This window comes from Somniosus microcephalus, chromosome 3 (genome assembly GCF_052327205.1).
Source record: "Somniosus microcephalus isolate GS21.2 chromosome 3, FLI_Smic_1.0, whole genome shotgun sequence".
NCBI classification, from domain to species: domain Eukaryota; kingdom Metazoa; phylum Chordata; class Chondrichthyes; order Squaliformes; family Somniosidae; genus Somniosus; species Somniosus microcephalus.
In genome coordinates, this window is record NC_140989.1 from 364,349,896 (window position 1) to 364,368,052 (window position 18,157).

The 18,157-nt window shown below is 44.6% G+C and overlaps 1 protein-coding gene across 1 annotated transcript in view; it reads left to right on the top strand.

Moving 5' to 3' along the window:
* rpf1 (ribosome production factor 1 homolog) overlaps window positions 1-18,157 on the top strand; it is a 42,039-nt gene that overhangs the window by 18,274 nt on the left and 5,608 nt on the right. The window contains exons 2-8 of the mRNA XM_085983512.1: window positions 2,129-2,185; window positions 6,518-6,598; window positions 7,543-7,638; window positions 8,193-8,346; window positions 15,752-15,834; window positions 16,410-16,591; window positions 17,559-17,685. Of these exons, the coding sequence (XP_085839638.1) occupies window positions 2,129-2,185; window positions 6,518-6,598; window positions 7,543-7,638; window positions 8,193-8,346; window positions 15,752-15,834; window positions 16,410-16,591; window positions 17,559-17,685 (780 nt within the window). The remainder of the gene's footprint in view (window positions 1-2,128; window positions 2,186-6,517; window positions 6,599-7,542; window positions 7,639-8,192; window positions 8,347-15,751; window positions 15,835-16,409; window positions 16,592-17,558; window positions 17,686-18,157) is intronic.

An 18,157-nucleotide genomic window follows, 5' to 3' on the forward strand; every position in this document is an offset into this window, starting at 1 on the left:
CTTAACTGGATTGTTGCCCCTGTCACTGGACTCGAAATCTGCCCCTTCCATCACTGGTGTATCATGATTGCAGGATGCACTCCAGGAGCTTGTCCAGATTACTTCAGTAGCACCTCATTAACCTCTGCTATCCAGAAGGACAAGCATCAATGCAGTAGGAACACCATTACCTCCCAAGTTACACACCACCCTGACTTGGCTGTACAACGCCCGCCGTTCCTTCAACATTGTTGAATTCCCAAGCTCCCATCATTGTGGGAGTGCCACCACAACAATAGCTGCAGCAATTCAAGTAAAAGAACCACCACTACCACCTTGGGGGCAACTGAGGATGGGTATTAATTGTGACCTTGCCAACACTGCCCACATCCTGGATTAGAATGAAGGTTAAACAGCTGCGGCAATGACCCTCTATGAAAGATGACATTGTAATCCTTCTCCAGGGCGTGAGCATGCAATCTAGGCTGAAACTTCAGCATCGTGCTGAGGGAGTGCTGCAGTGTTGGGGGTGCCGTTTCCTGGATGAGATGTTGACGCATGGTCCCATCTGTCCGTTCGGGTGGATGCAAAAGAAAAATCCCATTGCACTATTTGAAGAGGAGCAGGGGTATTCTCCCTGCGTCCCGCCCAATCTCTCAACCAACACCGCCAGAAATATTTTAATCGGTCATTCCTCTGATTTATGGTTCTTGCAACCTTGCTGTGCATAAATTGGCTGCCATTTTTATCCACATAATTGTGACTCCACTTCAGAAATAGATATTCATTCTGAGGAGATGCTGAGGCATTTTATAAGTGTAAATTCTTTCTTTACCAAAATGGTAAACAGTCATCGCGACAGCACTGCACTTAGGGCTAACTTAGTTTACCAAATGTTACAATTGCTGCGCTAATGATGTTCTCAAGCTGACGATGTTTGAGTGGGTAGGTGGCTAATAGTCTTTTTATATGGGAAGAAATACATGAGAAGGAGTTCGACAAATATTCAAGGTGTGTTTTAGTGGTACCCTGTATCATGTGGTATTTACTTTAGAAAATTCAGTTTTGCCGCCCTTGGCCTCAGGCAGGTATTGAATTGGGTTTTTAATCTCCCTTCTTTACAATACAGTGCATAAATTAAAGAACCCCTTCAGAGAAGACTCGCTTAATCCATAACTGAGTCTAACCACAGGAACACTACCGTCTGATATTACGGAACTGCCCCATTTGCTGAATTGCCCCATTTATGCTGCGGATGGATTCAGCAACAGTGGGAAAAGCTTCTTGTGCAAGGCTTTTATTGAGGTCGAGCGTTCCTCTGTACAGCTGAGCTGAGAGGCGAGCCCTTTGCTGATCTGTCCTCCTGGTTATCTTTTCCATCAGAGACAACCAGGAAAGGGAGGGATTCAGTGCCACAGGCACTGAGTTATTTGTATCCTGGCTGACACACCAGTGCAGTACTGAGGGAGCGCTGCACTGTCGAGAGATGCTGTCTTTTGAATGAAACGTTAAACAGAGTGGACGTAAAAATCCCATGGCACTATTTCGAAGAGCGGCAGGGGAGTTATCCCTGGTGTCCTGGCCGATATTTATCCCTCAACCAACATCACGAACACGGATTATCTGATCATTATCACATTGCTGATCGTGGAAACATAGCAAATTGGCTGCCGCGTTTCCTATATTACAACAGTGTCTACACTTCAAAAGTACCTCATTGGCTGTAAAGCGCTTTGGGACGTCCTGGGTCGTGAACGGCGCGATATAAATGGAAGTCTTTCTTTCTAAGGGTGTGCTCGGTGACGTGGGCAATCCTGTATGGTAAAGCAAGTCTAAATTCCATTGGACTTTTTCCAGACTTAACAGTTTTCACATTGGCTTTGTAGTTGATGCTTCCCCAAACCCGAACTTTAGTGCTGACCCTAACTACAGTCTTGCCAAACTGTCCTCCCAACGGACCGCCGTCCTAGTGTTTCTGAGAAACAATTAAAATAATTCCGGATCGACTGGTGACTTTCGTACTTGTGGGTCGTTCAGCCTAAATTCTGAGCTGTGGGTGGGTTTCTGATGGAGACCAGATTTTGTGTACCTTCTGATACTGAATGATGCTAACATATTTTACAATTTGTCTTTTTCTATTATTATTCAGGAGCAACTGGCAGCCAAAAAGAAACGACAGAAGGAGAGGGAGGCACTTGGGGACAAGGTGACTCACTTAATTGTTCCTCCAATCTTGCAGGCACTGAGCCCTGCTGGTGTATGGTTTCACCGTCTGACACAGTTTTTGTCTTTGTGTCGTCCAGAACAAGGCGGATAAACCTTAAAATTAGAGCTAGGCCGTTCGGGGTGATGTCAGAAAGCACTTCTTCACACAAGGGCTAGTGGAAATCTGGAACTCTTCTTCTCCCCCCACCCCCCAAAAAAAGCTGCTGATGCTGGGGGTCAATTGATAATTCAGTACTGAGATTGATAGATGTTTGAGTTTAAGGGTATTGACGGTTACGGAACCAAGGCAGCCAGATGGAGTGGATTGATTTTCCTGTCCGCGGGCACTGGCCAATTGTAGCATCCCATACCTACTGCCCCAAGCGAACCTGTGCTTTTTTTTTGGTTTGTTTGGCTTTTGTGCACAGCTGTATCATTACTGGGGGGCGGGGGTGATTTATTCTTCACAAATGCAGTGCTGTAGTGTCTCTGCATTTAAGTTGGATCATCTGTAAATATATGTTGTATTTTAAACCATTCCATATTAAGTAGGAGAGCTCGGTTATTAATTTTGGGAAGACGCGAGTTTCTGCTCGCATAGAAGGTAGGAGCAGGCGTAGGCCATTCGGCCCCTCGAGCCTGCTCCGCCATTCAATGAGATCATGGCTGATCATCCAAATTCAGTACCCTGTCCCTGCCTTCTCCCCATATCCCTTGATCCCCCTAGCCTTAAGAAATATATCCAACTCCTTCTTGAATATATTTAATGAATTGGTCTCAACTGCCTTGTGTGTGGTAGAGAATTCCACAGGTTCACCACTCTCTGGGTGAAGAAATTCCTCCTCATCTCAGTCCTAAATGGCTTACCCCTTATCCTTAGACTGTGACCCCTGGTTCTAGACTCCCCCGCCATCGGGAACATCCTTCCTGCATCTAGCCTGTCGAGTCCTGTTAGAATTTTATAAGTTTCAAGGAGATCCCCTCTCATTCTTCTAAACTCTATAAGCCCAATCGACCCAAATCTCTCTTCATACGTCATTCCTGCCATCCCAGGTATCAGTCTGGTGAATCTTCGCTGCACTCCCTCCATGGCAAGAACATCCTTCCTCAGATAAGGCAACCAAAACTGCACACAATACTCAAGGTGTGGTCTCACCAAGGCCCTGTACAACTGCAGCAAGATAGGGTTCCCCTTGTCCTCACCTTTCACCCCACCAGCCTCCACATTCAACGGATCATCCTCCGGCATTTCCGCTACCTCCAAAGTGATCCCACCACCAAACGTATCTTCCCCTCCCCTCCCCTTTCAGCATTCCGCAGGGACCGCTCCCTCCGAGACACCCTAGTCCACTCCTCTATCACCCCAAACAGCCCTTCCCCTTCGCCTGGCACCTTCCCGTGCAAGCGGAGGAGATGTAACACCTGCCCCTATACCTCCCCCCTTCCCACTGTCCAGGGCCCCAAACACCCCTTCCAGGTGAAACAGCGATTTACTTGTACTTCTCGCAATCTAGTATACTGTATTCGCTGCTCACGATGCGGTCTCCTCTACATTGGGGAGACCAAACGCAGATTAGGTGACCGCTTTGCGGAACACCTCCGTTCAGTCCGTAAGGGTGACCCCGAGCTTCCGGTCGCCTGTCATTTTAATTCAACGCTCCATTCCCACTCGGACCTCACCGTCCTTGGCCTCTTGTATTGTTCCACGGAAGCTCAACGTAAACTCGAGGAACAGCACCTCATCTTCCGATTAGGCACTCTGCAGCCTTCCGGACTCAATATCGAGTTCAACAATTTCAGATCATAACCTCGGCCCCTATTTCATTTTTTCTTGTAATTTTTCCACTCCTTTCCCCACCGCGCCCCCCCCCCCCCCCCCCTTTCCTTTTGTTTCGCTCTCACACCTGGCAGCTATCCCTTGCCCTGCCAGTACACTTTACACCCAATCTCAGCATATTACCATCTCGTCTAGCTTCTAACACCTTTCATTGTCTCTTTTTTACTTCTTTTGTTTCTTTTATTCTTTTGTCTGATCGCAGCCCTGCCTCCGATCCATCTTTTCTTTCCAGTTTTGAAAAAGGGTTCGACCCAAAACGTCAACTCAAATTTCTGTCCACGGATGTTGCCTGACCTGCATAGTTTTTCCAGCATTTTCTGTTGTTATTTCGGATTTCCAACATCCGCAGTATTTTGCTATCATCCTTGCTCCTGTACTTGAATCCTTGCGCTATGAAGGCCAACATACCATTTGCTGCCTTAACCGCCTGCTGCACCTGCATGCTTACCTTCAGCAACTGTTGCACAGGTCTCGTTGCACTTCCCCTTTTCCCAATCTAGTGCACTTCCCCTTTTCCCAATCTAGTGCCGTTCAGATAATCTGCCTTCCTGTTTTTGCCACCAGGATAACCTCGCATTTATCCACATTTATCCCAATCACCCAACCTGTCCAAATCATACTGGAGTTTCTCGGCATCCTCCTCACAGCACACACGCCCACACAGCTTTGTGTCATCTGCAAACTTGGAGATATTACATCTAGTTCCCTCGTCTAAATCATTAATATATATTGTGAATAACTGGGGTCCTAGCACCGATCCCCGCGGTACCCCAGTAGTCACTGCCTGCCACTCGGAAAAAGACCCGTTTATTCCAACTCTTTGCTTTCTGTCTGCCAACCAGTTCTCTATCCACGTCAGTACCTTACCCCCAATCCCATGTGCCTTAACTTTACACGCTAATCTCTTAGGCGGGACCTTATCGAAAGCCTTCTGAAAGTCCAAATACACCACATCCACTGGTTCTCCCTTATCTATTCTACCAGTTACATCCTCAAAAAATTCCAGTAGATTAGTCGAGCATGATTTACCTTTTGTAAATCCATGTTGACTTTGTCCGATCCTGTCGCTGTTTTCCAAGTGCTCTGCTATTACATCTTTTATAATGGACTCTAGCATCTTCCCCGTTTTCTCTCCTCCACCTTTTTTTAAATAGTGGGGTTACATTAGCTACCCTCCAATCCATGGGGACTGTTCCAGAGTCTTTAGAATTTTGGAAGATGACCATCAATGCATCTACTGTTTCTCGGGCCACTTCCTTAAGTACCCTAGGATGTAGATTATCAGGTCCTGGGGATTTATCGGCCTTCAATCCCGTCAATTTCCCTAACACCATTTCCCTACAAATACTGATTTCATTCAGTTCCTCCCTCTCATTAGACCCTATGTTCCCTGACATCTCTGGGAGGTTATTTGTGTCCTCCTTTGTGAAGACAGAACCAAAGTATGTATTTAATTGGTCTGCCATTTCTTTGTTCCCCATTATAAATTCTCCTGATTCTGACTGCAAGGGACCTATGCTTGACTTCACCAATCTTTTTCTCTTCACGAAGCTTTTACAGTCAGTTTTTATGTTCCCTGCAAGCTTACTCTCGTACTCTATTTTCCCCGTCTTAATTAATCCCTTTGTCCTCCTTTGCTGAATCCTAAACTGCTCCCAATCCTCAGGTTTGCTGCTTTTTCTGGCCAATTTATATGTCCTCTCCTTGGATCTTATGCTATCCCTAATTTCCCTTGTTAGCCACGGTTGAGTCACCTTTTTTGTTTTATTTTTGTGCCAAACAGGGATGAACAAATTCTGTAGTTCATCCATGCGATCTTTAAATGTTTGCCATTGCCTATCCACCGTCAACCCTTTAAGTAACATTCCCCAATCCATCCTAACCAACTCGTGCCTCATACCATCGTAGTTTTCTTTATTTAAATTCAGGACCCTAGTCTCTGAGTCAACGACTTCACTCTCCATCTTAATGAAGAATTCGATCATATTATGATCGCCCCTCCCCAAGCGGCCTCGCACAACAAGATTGCTAATTAATTCTTATTGCATAATACCCAGTCTAAGATGGCCTGATCTCTAGTTGGTTCCTCGACATATTGGTCCAGGAAACCATCGCATATACACTCTAGGAATTCCTCCTCCACAGTATTGTTACTAATTTGGTTAGCCCAATCTATATGTAGATTAAAGTCACCCATGATAACTGCTGTGCCCTTATTGCACGCATCTCTAATTTCCCGTTTAATGCCATCCCCAACCTCAGCATTACTGTTTGGGGGTCTGTATACAACTCCAACTAACGTTTTCTGTCCCTTGGTATTTCTCAGCTCTAATCATCTTGAAGGATTGGTGTGGAGAATGCTGACTTTACAAAAAGTGCTTTGGGGTACAACAAATGAGAATGTGGATTCATGTTTAAAAGCTAAACCAAAAAGCGCCGAACACGCGTCTTAGTGAATGTAACTTTGGTCTCTTTGATTAAACCTTTCTGTCCAAGGCACCACCAAAACCAGTTCCGAAGACGATTGAAAACCAGCGAGTGTATGATGAAACAACTGTGGACCCGAATGACGAAGAGGTAAATATTACTAGTTTTGGCAGACTTCCTGTGAACTAGTGTAAAAGGCTGCCGCCTTTGACATGTTGTCCTTTGCTGCATTTTACTCGGGTGCCCGGCAATGTTACCTGTGAACTGCGCTTTGTTCTGCACGGCCTGTTTCTTTTAATACAAGGTCCCTTTAAATTTCTGCGCATGCGCGATATTTACAGTGTAAAAGCCGGTGAGTGGCCTGCGCGGGACCTTTGAGATTACTGGGCGGCCACGCATCTTAGCAGGAACATTGGTGCCCAGTAATGTTAGTACATATTACCACTTGGTTAAGCACCAATAGTCTTCTATTTTGAATCTTTAGGTGAAAGGTTTAAAGTTTTGTTTAACAGAGGGTGGGGGCCACGTGCTTCCTTTGTGCTGGGTGTTAAGATTAGAGAGCAATGCTAGCATTTTAGTGCTCTTGCCTCCATATAGAAACATAGAAGATAGGAGCAGGAGTAGGCCATTCGGCCCCTCGAGCCTGCTCCACCATTCAATGCGATCATGACTGATCATCCAAACTCAGTACCCTGTCCCTGCCTTCTCCCCATACCCCTTGATCCCTTTAACCTTAAGAAATATATCCAACTCCTTCTTGAATATATTTAATGAATTGGCCTCCACTGCCTTCTGTGGTAGAGAATTCCACAGGTTCACCGCTCTCTGGGTGAAGAAATTCCTCCTCATTTCTGTCCTAAATGGCCTACCCCTTATCCTTAGACTGTGACCCCTGGTTCTGGATTGTATTAGCTACATGGAAAATTCTTGTACGTAAGAAAATATATTTTTTAAATGCTTTAAATTGGAACTAGGCAAGATTGAAGCATGACAAACCTATTCCTTCTCTTTTGAGTGGTTATTATACAAACTTTTAGTTCAGAAGAAGGAACAGATTGTTTGTTTTATTTTTTTTAAATATTAATCTTCCACAGGTGGCTTTCGATGAAGCAACAGACGAGTTTTCTTCCTACTTCAGTCGAGAAACAAGTCCGAGGATCCTCATTACAACATCGGACAGGCCTCGAGGGGTATGTGAAAGTAAATGCTAACAGGGCAAAAGAGGCATGTAATTGTAAAGAGGAAGTTTAGTGCCAGCTTTTCTCTCCTGAAGCCACTGATTCCATGAGCGGTCATTCTCCATATCCGAGACTGGATTCTGGTCTTTTCTGTACCTCCTTTCTTTTCACCTCACAATTGGTGTCTGAGTCTTGGCTTTACTCTGGAACAACCTCCTTCTGCTTCTTCAAAACCTTCAAAACCCATCTCTTTGAACAAGCTTTCAGCCACCCCCTCCTAATTTCTACTTCCATGGCTTGGTGTCCAGTCCCCTATCTATCTCAACTGATAGTGTTTGATAAATTATAAAGGCGCCATGTACATGTAATTTGTTGTAGACGGTGTTATTTGACCACGGTAATCATCCGCCTAGCCCGTAGTGGAATTTGTTGAATAATGACCGGGACCAGGTTCTTCCCTCCTCTCCCCGGCCCAGGGTTTCAGCATCCAATTGTGGTGCTCTCATTGCTGCCACCCATTGCTGAATATTTTTAAATTTCGAATGGGTACTGCTTTTGGTTTTCAGAGAACAGTAAGGCTATGTGAGCAGCTGGCAAAGATCGTGCCAAACTCGCACGTCTACTACAGGAGAGGATTGGCTCTGAAAAAGATCATACCGCAGTGCGTCGCTAGAGGTTTTACGGACTTGCTCATCATCAATGAAGATCGGAAAGTACCAAGTATCTTTTACATTTGTGAGCTTGCTTGAAACTGCAGTTGGTTTTCTTCAGCTCTTCAATATTCCAATTTAAAACTTGGACTCGTCGCAGGAGTGTTTCGTGCACTAGAATCCTCTGGAAAATTTCAAATACTGCCAACGCAATATTTATTTGGTTCCTTTTTGAGTGTCACTTTTGTAGCAAAGCAGTTTGGGATGTCCTGAGGTCGTGAATGGCACTATATAAATGCAAGTTTTTCTTTTTTGTAGTACATTTCAGCAGTGTGGTATTAATAAACTGTAAGAGGGGCTATTTGGCAGGCTTATAAACTTGCATTGTCTGGCTGAGATTTGAGGTATTGTAAGGATCTTGGGCTCTTCAGCTTTGAAAGGAGCAGATAAGAGGGGACCGTGTGTGTGTGTGTTGTGTGTAATATGGTACTAACCAGCATAGAAATGATAAATCCACAGCTCTGCTTCAATGGAAATAAGAGTACAGTAGCCTAGTGATTCAAATACCACCGTTGCAAAATTGAATTCAAAAAATTTGTGGTCCACCACCAGAAAAGTGACCATGAAAACTCCGATTGTCGTAAAAGAACCCCAACTAGTTCATGAATGTCCTTCAGGGAACCCCATCCTTGGTCTGGCATTTATGGGACTCCCGTCCCACACTGCGTGGGTGGCACTTAATGCCCTCAGGACAACGAAGGGTTGAGTAACAAACACTGTCTTGCGATTGTCACTCGAACAAATAAAAGGCAAATTTAGGACCAATGTCAGAAAGTTCTCCATGCCAAGATTAATCAAAACTCTGGAACAGTCCCCATGGATTGGAGGGTAGCTAATGTTACCCCACTATTCAAAAAAGGTGGTAGAGAGAAAACGGGGAATTACAGACCGGTAAGCCTGACATCGGTAGTGGGGAAAAAGCTAGAGTCCATTATAAAAGATGTAATAGCAGAGCACTTGGAAAACAGTGACAGGATCGGACAAAGTCAACATGGATTCACAAAAGGTAAATTGTGCTTGACTAATCTACTGGAATTTTTTGAGGATGTAACTGGTAAAATAGATAAGGGAGAACCAGTGGATGTGGCGTATTTGGACTTTCAAAAGGCTTTCGATAAGGTCCCGCATAAGAGATTAGCGTGTAAAGTTAAGGCACATGGGATTGGGGGCAAGGTATTGACTTGGATAGAGAACTGGTTGGCAGACAGAAAGCAAAGAGTTGGAATAAACGGGTCTTTTTCCGAGTGGCAGGCAGTGACTAGTCGGGTACCGTAGGGATCGGTCCTTGGACCCCAGCTATTCACAATATATATTAATGATCTAGACGAGGGAACTAGATGTAATATCTCCAAGTTTGCAGACGACACAAAGCTGGGTGGGCGTGTGTGCTGTGAGGAGGATGCCAAGAAACTCCAGTATGATTTGGACAGGTTGGGTGATTGGGCAGAAGCATGGCAGATGCAATATAACGTGGATAAATGCGAGGTTATCCACTTTGGTGTCAAAAACAGTGTGATAAAAATGATAACTTCCGGGAAGTTATGTCATCACTTCCTGTGAACTATGAACTGTGTACATACCTCACTTCCTGTCATATGTCACTTCCTGTTGGACTGGTATAAATACTGGTCTGTTCAGTATTGTAAGAGGCTTCTACCAGAGGCATGGTAAAGACCTCTCTTGTGTATATAGTGTGTTTATAAGTTACTTAAAGCTTACTTTATAGTTACTTGATGGTAAGTCTCCTTTTTCTTACATCAATTTAAGTAACTTAGTATTTACACTGACAAATACTAGACCTTCAGACAAACTCGGAAGTTAAGGATCCAGGGAACCACCCATCATGGAGAAAATCCTTAGACCTATTCGTCTGGACTTGGACCCGAATACACCAGCAGCTGGCAGGGTATGGAAGCATTGGTATCGTACTTTTGAGAATTTTCTGGATGAATGTAAAGCGGATGCTCCTGCTAAATTGAAGATACTTGTCAATTATGTGACCCCAAAAGTGTTTGAATATGTTGATGAATGGGATAATTACGAAGAGGTGATTCGGGCACTTAAGAAACTGTATGCGAAGACCCTAAATGAGGTCTATGCTAGACATCTACTGGCCACAGCCCGACAAGGGCCAGGGGAATCAATTGACGAATTCCTGCAAGAACTTCGCAGGCTCAGCGTAGATTGTAACTTTCAGGCAGCCTCAGCTGAGCTGTACCGCCAAGAAATGATTCGTGATGCTTTCATCTGCGGGATTGCCTCTCCATTTATACGCCAGCGTCTACTAGAAAGTAAAACACTTGAGCTACAAAAAGCTTTTGACCTAGCTTGTTCACTGGATTTGGCAAAGAGAAATGCAGACCTCTATCAGCTGCCCAGATCTCGATCTGCTGCTGTAGCTGCAACCAGACAATTCAAGCGGTCTCAGGTGAACCCTATCATGGGGGAATCTAATTCTGATAATTCTGATGAAGAAGAGGAGGACGACCCCACTTTAGCAGCCTCTTGGCAATCTAGGAAGGAATGCTTCTTTTGTGGAGATGCTTTTCACCCTAGGAAAACCTGCCCTGCTCGCAATGCAATCTGCAGTTATTGCGGGAAAAAAGGACACTTTGCTAAAGTTTGCCTATCAAGGGCCTCTACGAGGGCCAATCCAGCTAAGGCCTACCGAACTGCCCCAATTAGGGCCTATCAAGATGCTCCAGCTAGGACCTATCAAGCTTCCTCTCGAGCTCTCTCCCGAAGAAGCACACCGAGAGTTTTAGCCACTCTCTGTGCAACGACACCAATTACAGCTGCTTGCCCACAGAACCTGTCTCATGCAGCCACAAAAATTTCAATTAAAGGGCATACCTTAGATGCCTTAATTGACTCAGGAAGTACTGATAGTTTCATTAAGGAACAGATTGTTGCGAAATTGAAACTACATGTCTTCCCATCGGACCAGGCAATTGCGATGGCCCAGTCATCACTTAATACCAGAATCTCCGGCTTTTGTGTTGTTGATATGACACTTCATGGTCGTATGTATCCCTCCACCCGACTTTCGGTGCTCAAGGACTTATGTAGTGATCTCCTCTTAGGGCTGGACTTCCAAAAACAGCATAAGAAACTCACCATTGAGTTTGGTGGATCCAAACCCGGACTTACTATTTCTAATATACCGTCTAAATTACCATTTTGTGCATTATCAGCAGCTTCACTGGATGAACCCTCATTATTTGCCAGTATTCTGCCTCAATGCAAACCGATAATAACGAAATCGCGGCGCTTTAATCAGGGAGACCAATCTTTTATTGCGGCTGAAATCTCTCGACTTCTAGCAGAGGATATCATTGAACCATGTTCGTCGCCCTGGCGGGCTCAAGTCGTCATTGTCAAGAACCCTCTAAAACCTCACAAACAGCGACTATGCATCGATTATTCGCAAACCATCAATCAATATACCGACTTGGACGCCTACCCATTGCCACGCATTGATGATATGGTTAATAAACTGGCCGAATACAAAGTGTTCTCAACTTACGATTTAAAAAGTGCCTATCATCAGTTACCCTTGAAGGTCTCAGATAAGCAGTACACAGCCTTTGAGGCTAATGGACGGCTGTACCAATTTCGTCGCCTCCCATTCGGGGTTACTAATGGAGTGGCTGTCTTTCAACGGGCAATGGATGGCCTGGTTAAGCAGGAAAACCTAAGGGACACTTTTCCCTATCTTGATAACATTACCATTGCAGGTCACGATCAACAGGAACACGACTCCAACCTCCAAAAATTTCGGGATGCCCTCCATCGCCGTAATTTGACCCTGAATGAATCCAAATCTGTTGAGTCGCAACCGACCATCAACATCCTTGGCTACTGCGTAGGCAATGGTATCATTAAGCCAGACCCAGAAAGACTTCGCCCGCTCCAAGAGCTCCCGTCACCTAAGAATCCAGCTTCTTTACGTCGGGCTCTCGGTCTGCTTGCATACTACGCTAAATGGATTCCTCATTTTTCGGACAAAATCCAACCCTTGCTGCATGCTAGATCATTTCCACTGGGAACAGCGGCTGTTGCAGCCTTTAACCTTCTCAAAAAACAGTTGGAGAAAGCGGCTCTTCACTCCATTGATGAGAATCTCCCTTTCGTGGTTGAATGTGATGCCTCGGAGGTGGCGATCTCGGCTACTCTGAATCAGGAAGGTCGTCCTGTAGCATTTATGTCCAGGACCTTACAAGGTGCCGAGCTACATTATCCTCCGGTTGAGAAAGAAGCCACAGCCATCATAGAGGCAGTACGGAAGTGGAACCATTTTCTAGCTCGCCAGCACTTTACATTGATCACGGACCAACGATCAGTCGCCTTCATGCTCGATAATCGAAAACGAACCAAAATTAAGAATAATAAAATACAACTTTGGAGGATGGAACTGGCCTCTTTTGGTTATACCATTCTCTATTGGCCTGGCAAGGAGAATGTGGCCCCGGACACCCTCACACGGGCATTCTGCTCCATTATGTCATCCTCCACTCTCATGGATGTCCACAATGGTTTGTGTCATCCTGGCGTTGCGCGCATGCTACATTTCGTACGATCACGGAATCTCCCTTTTTCCACTGGAGATGTAAAGAAAATATGCTCAGAATGCCGGCTTTGTGCGGAATTAAAACCTCAGTTCTTCCGCCCCTCAGATGGTATACTCATACATGCAACCCAACCGATGCAACGACTTAGCATCGATTTTAAGGGCCCAGTGCCCTCTTCAACTCGGAACACATATTTGCTCACCATGATCGACGAATATTCACGTTTTCCGTTTGCCTTCCCCTGCTCCAATATGCTGGCGTCCACAGTAATCTGCTGCCTTGAGCAGGTATTTTCTCTCTGTGGCATGCCGGCTTATATTCACTCAGATCGGGGTCCATCCTTTATGTCAAGGGAACTCAAGGACTACCTCTCAGAACGGGGAATTGCTACAAGCAAAACAACACCATACCATCCCATCGGAAATGGGCAGGTAGAGAGGTATAACGGTATCATCTGGAATTCCGTACGTCTCGCTTTAAGATCTCGGGGCCTACCAGACCAGCAATGGGAAACAGTGCTTCCGGATGCATTGCACTCTATACGGTCCCTGCTTTCTACAGCCACAAATACTACACCTCATGAGCGGTTCTTTGGATTCCAGCGTCGCTCATCTCATGGGACATCACTCCCGTCATGGCTAACTACTCCTGGACCTGTATTACTCCGAAGATACGTTCGGACGTCTAAAAATGACCCTCTTGTAGACGAGGTCGAACTAACCGATGCCAACCCCACCTATGCAAACATACGATATTCCGACGGCCGAGAATCTACCGTCTCATTACGGGATCTGGCTCCCTGCCCACCAGGACCTAGTGGGACATCGGGTGATGGCATTTCACCAGGAAACTCTTGGGACCTATCGGGTACCCCTCTCCAGGATCCTGATCGGACACCAACTAGCTTGGTGCCGGTAGAACCCCGTGCTCAAGGTTGCGACCCTCCCAGTACCGCGCATGAAAGTACTGATCCGCCACAGACCAGCTCTGCACCTCCCTCTGAACAGAGGCAGTCCGACTTTGAACCTATTGGGGCTCGTACTCGAAGCCATGATCTCCCCGACCCTTCACAGGGCAATCCAGGCCACACAGACTCTGACCAATGGCCAACCGCATGTAAGCGGACCAGCGACCCTCTACGATGGGAATCCAAACGGGTGCGACTCTTCCTTGTTCGGCGGCTGCGGACCAAAAGGTAGACCACAGCCTCCTAATCTTGCAGGAGGGAAGAATGTGATAAAAATGATAACTTCCGGGAAGTTATGTCATCACTTCCTGTGAACTATGAACTGTGTACATACCTCACTTCCTGTCATATGTCACTTCCTGTTGGACTGGTATAAATACTGGTCTGTTCAGTATTGTAAGAGGCTTCTACCAGAGGCATGGTAAAGACCTCTCTTGTGTATATAGTGTGTTTATAAGTTACTTAAAGCTTACTTTATAGTTACTTGATGGTAAGTCTCCTTTTTCTTACACCAAACAGGAAGGCAGATTATTATCTGAATGGCAATAGATTGGGAGAAGGGGAAGTGCAACGAGACCTGGGTGTCCTTGTGCACCAGTTGCTGAAGGTAAGCATGCAGGTGCAGCAGGCGGTTAAGAAGGCAAATGGTATGTTGGCCTTCGTAGCGAGAGGGTTTGAGTACAGGAACAAGGATGTCTTGCTGCAGTTGTACAAGGCCTTGGTGAGACCACACCTTGAGTATTGTGTGCAGTTTTGGTCGCCTTATCTGAGGAAGGATGTTCTTGCCATGGAGGGAGTGCAGCGAAGATTCACCAGGCTGATACCTGGGGTGGCAGGAATGACGTATGAGGAGCGATTGGGTCGATTAGGCTTATACTCGCTGGAGTTTAGAAGAATGAGAGGGGATCTCATTGAAACTTATAAAATTCTAAAAGGACTAGACAGACTAGATGCGGGAAGGATGTTTCCGATGGTCGGGGAGTCCAGAACCAGGGGTCACAGTCTAAGGATAAGGGGGAAGCCATTTAGGACAGAGATGAGGAGGAATTTCTTCACCCAGAGAGTGGTGAACCTGTGGAATTCTCTACCACAGAAGGCCATAGAGGCCAATTCATTAAATATATTCAAAAAGGAGTTAGATATATTTCTTAAGGCTAAAGGGATATGGGGAGAAAGCAGGGACAGGGTGCTGAATTTGGATGATCAGCCATGATCTCATTGAATGGCGGAGCAGGCTCGAGGGGCCGAATGGCCTACTCCTGCTCCTATCTTCTATGTTTCTAATAATCTGATTACTGTATGAGAACAATTCAGGAGCAGGAAGATCCAAATCTAATGGGTGTGAGATGCACTGACATAGATTAGATGAGAACAGCCCACAATGCTACGCGTTATGCACAGTAATAATGACATTGGGCCTTTGGTGCTTGAGTGCACATGGCATTGCTTGTTGTACAGTGTGTCTGGGCCTGAGTAAACCAGAACGCACAACAGAAAATGCTGGAAACACTCAGCATTGCGGAGAGAGAAACCGTTAACGTTTCAGGTCAATGACCCTTGTCAGAACTTTACTGGTTTCCCACAATATATCTATATTTTATTAAAAAATCTTGTATCTGCACGTGCTGCCTGTTCAACTTCCTGTTATGATTTTAGTTCAAGATTTCAAGATTTAACATTGAAACTGCCTTTGCAAACAGAATGGAAATCCTAGATGTAACCAGTTGGCTGTAACAATGTAGACCAGTGGGTGGCACGTTGGGGAGTTTCTGAAGTCTCCCAACTCCATCACCATGAGAAACTCATCTTCTCCAGCTGATCATTTCATGAAGTTTCATGAAAAACAAAATTCTTTTTCCCTAACCAAATACTTACAGATGGATTAATTCTTAGCCACCTTCCCAATGGGCCAACAGCACATTTCAAGATGTCTAGTGCCCGTCTAGCAAAAGAACTCAAGGTAAGATGTTAAGGAACTTTGGTTAGTGTGTACAGGAAAACATATATAACAAAGCCATTCTACAATTTTCTATGTTGTAGTTGCTTATATGAACTAATGTTCCATGTTAAATCTTGATGGATTTAAAAAGTTGGCACCACCTGCTGGGTAAATTAATATTAATAATTCTTAGGGAATTATATTTTTTTAGTTTAATCACGTTTAAACTTCTCAACCAATATCGCAAAAAAAACAGACTGGTCTGTGGAGCATTGCTCTGGATGAAGGGCTGCAGTCTGTGGATGGACTGTGACAATAGAGATCATACCTCAAAACCCCACTGACCACCTTGTCCAGGCAGTGATGTTTGCAATGCCTTTGTTGTCTGGTTCACATATTAATTTATTGAGCGATGACCACCTTAACCAGTGACAGAAATATTTTGAGTGTTGCTGGAGTAGATTGTTTTTCTTGTCACTAGGGAAACCTTTCTTGGGAGTGGATGATGGTTAATATATGGCTGCAGATGTTAGTCAAGCATACTTTCAACAACAAAAAAAGAATAGAACACTAATCTGTGATGATCTTTGTTGCAGAGGAGAGGGAAGGATCCAACAGAGCATACACCAGAAGTGATCCTTAACAATTTCTCTACCCGTCTGGGTCACACCATTGGGAGAATGTTTGCTTCTCTGTTCCCTCATGATCCGCAATTTGTGGGACGCCAGGTGGCAACTTTTCATAACCAGCGTGATTACATCTTTTTCAGATTTCACAGGTACACTTTTAAACAAACTGTGCTAAAGTTTCTACAAGTGCTTGTTGTAGTATATATATTTTTGCTTTTGTAGTTTTACTAAAACCATGGCAGAACGGCTAATGTAGCAATTGTGGGTAGGATAAAATGCAGCAATATGGGTAAATGAAGTGGGTCATTCTGAAATCCTTGACTCAGGATAAAAACATCTTGAAGCTAACAAACAGGAAGCAGAGGTTTTTTACTTTGCTAACAAACAGGAAGGCATTCCAGCAGAGACGTGTGTAATAAAAGATAGTTAAACCACTGCCTATACCTTCAGACAGTGGTACAGGATATTGGTGAGATCAGAGCTCTGGAATCGTTTGTGCAGCAAACTGTTCGATAACCTAAGGGTCGTAAAATATCCAGCAAGTTTAGACTTGATGACCCAAGGGTCAAAAGAATCAGAGGCGACGTGAGGGGGGAAAACATTTACGCAGTGAGTTGTTATGATCTGCAATGCATTGTTGAAAAGGGTACTGAAAGCAGATTCAATAATAACTTTCAAAAGGGAATTGGATAAATACTTAAGGGGAAAAATTAGCAGGGCTATAGGGAAAGAGCGGGGGAGTGTGACTAATTGGAGAGCTCTTTCAAAGAGCCGGCATAGGCACGATGGGCCGAATGGCCACCTTCTGTGCTGTATGATTCTATGAAGTGAATTGTCGAAGTCACAAACATGACCAACGAACTGGGTATAAAAAGAGGGAAAAACTCTTGAAATTTGGAGAACAGGAGAAGCGTCCGAACCCAGCTGAGTGTCTCGTGTGAGCGTGCAACTGCTTAATTACAGCTTGTATTAGAGTAGACCTGATACTCTCATTAACTGTCTAATAATGTGGTGTCTAGTTAAGTTCTTATGGGCTTTTGACTAAAAGTAATATGTTGAACTGACTTCTCGAGTTCATTAGAACCAGACCCAAACAGTGCCAATTTTTTTTTTAAGGTATATATTTAGGAATGAAAAAAAAGTGGGCCTTCAGGAACTTGGACCGCGTTTCACCCTGAAACTTAGATCTTTGCAGAAAGGGACCTTTGACTCAAAATATGGAGAATATGAATGGGTCCACAAGGTCAGTTATCTAGTTTTGTTGTTGTTGTCTTGGGCTGCATTTAACACGACCTAGTCTGTTTAGAAGAGTTTAATGAAGGTGATTTGGGCCTTAATTTTTTTTAACAGTAATCAGTTGAACCTTTTTGAGATTCTGGCTACCATCTCAAATCAAAATGTCAGTAAGATCCTGTAAATGTGACATATTAAAAAATTCAAATTTATTTATTGAGAATAGCTGTGTTGTCATGGGTTATAGTAGGTTCTGTCATGTAAGCTAGTTCATTCTGTGTTGCTTTTATGTAATGGGGGGGGGGGAAAGGGTAAGGGATATGTAAAGTGTTAATGGTAACAAGACAGTTTTGTAGATTCCCCTGAATTATGGGCATGTCCTTGTTATGTATGCTATGATACAGAATAATTTGGCCATCTTGAAATTTCTAGTGGCTGGGATTAAAGCTAGAGTGTAGGTGCTGGCATGACCATTGACAGAA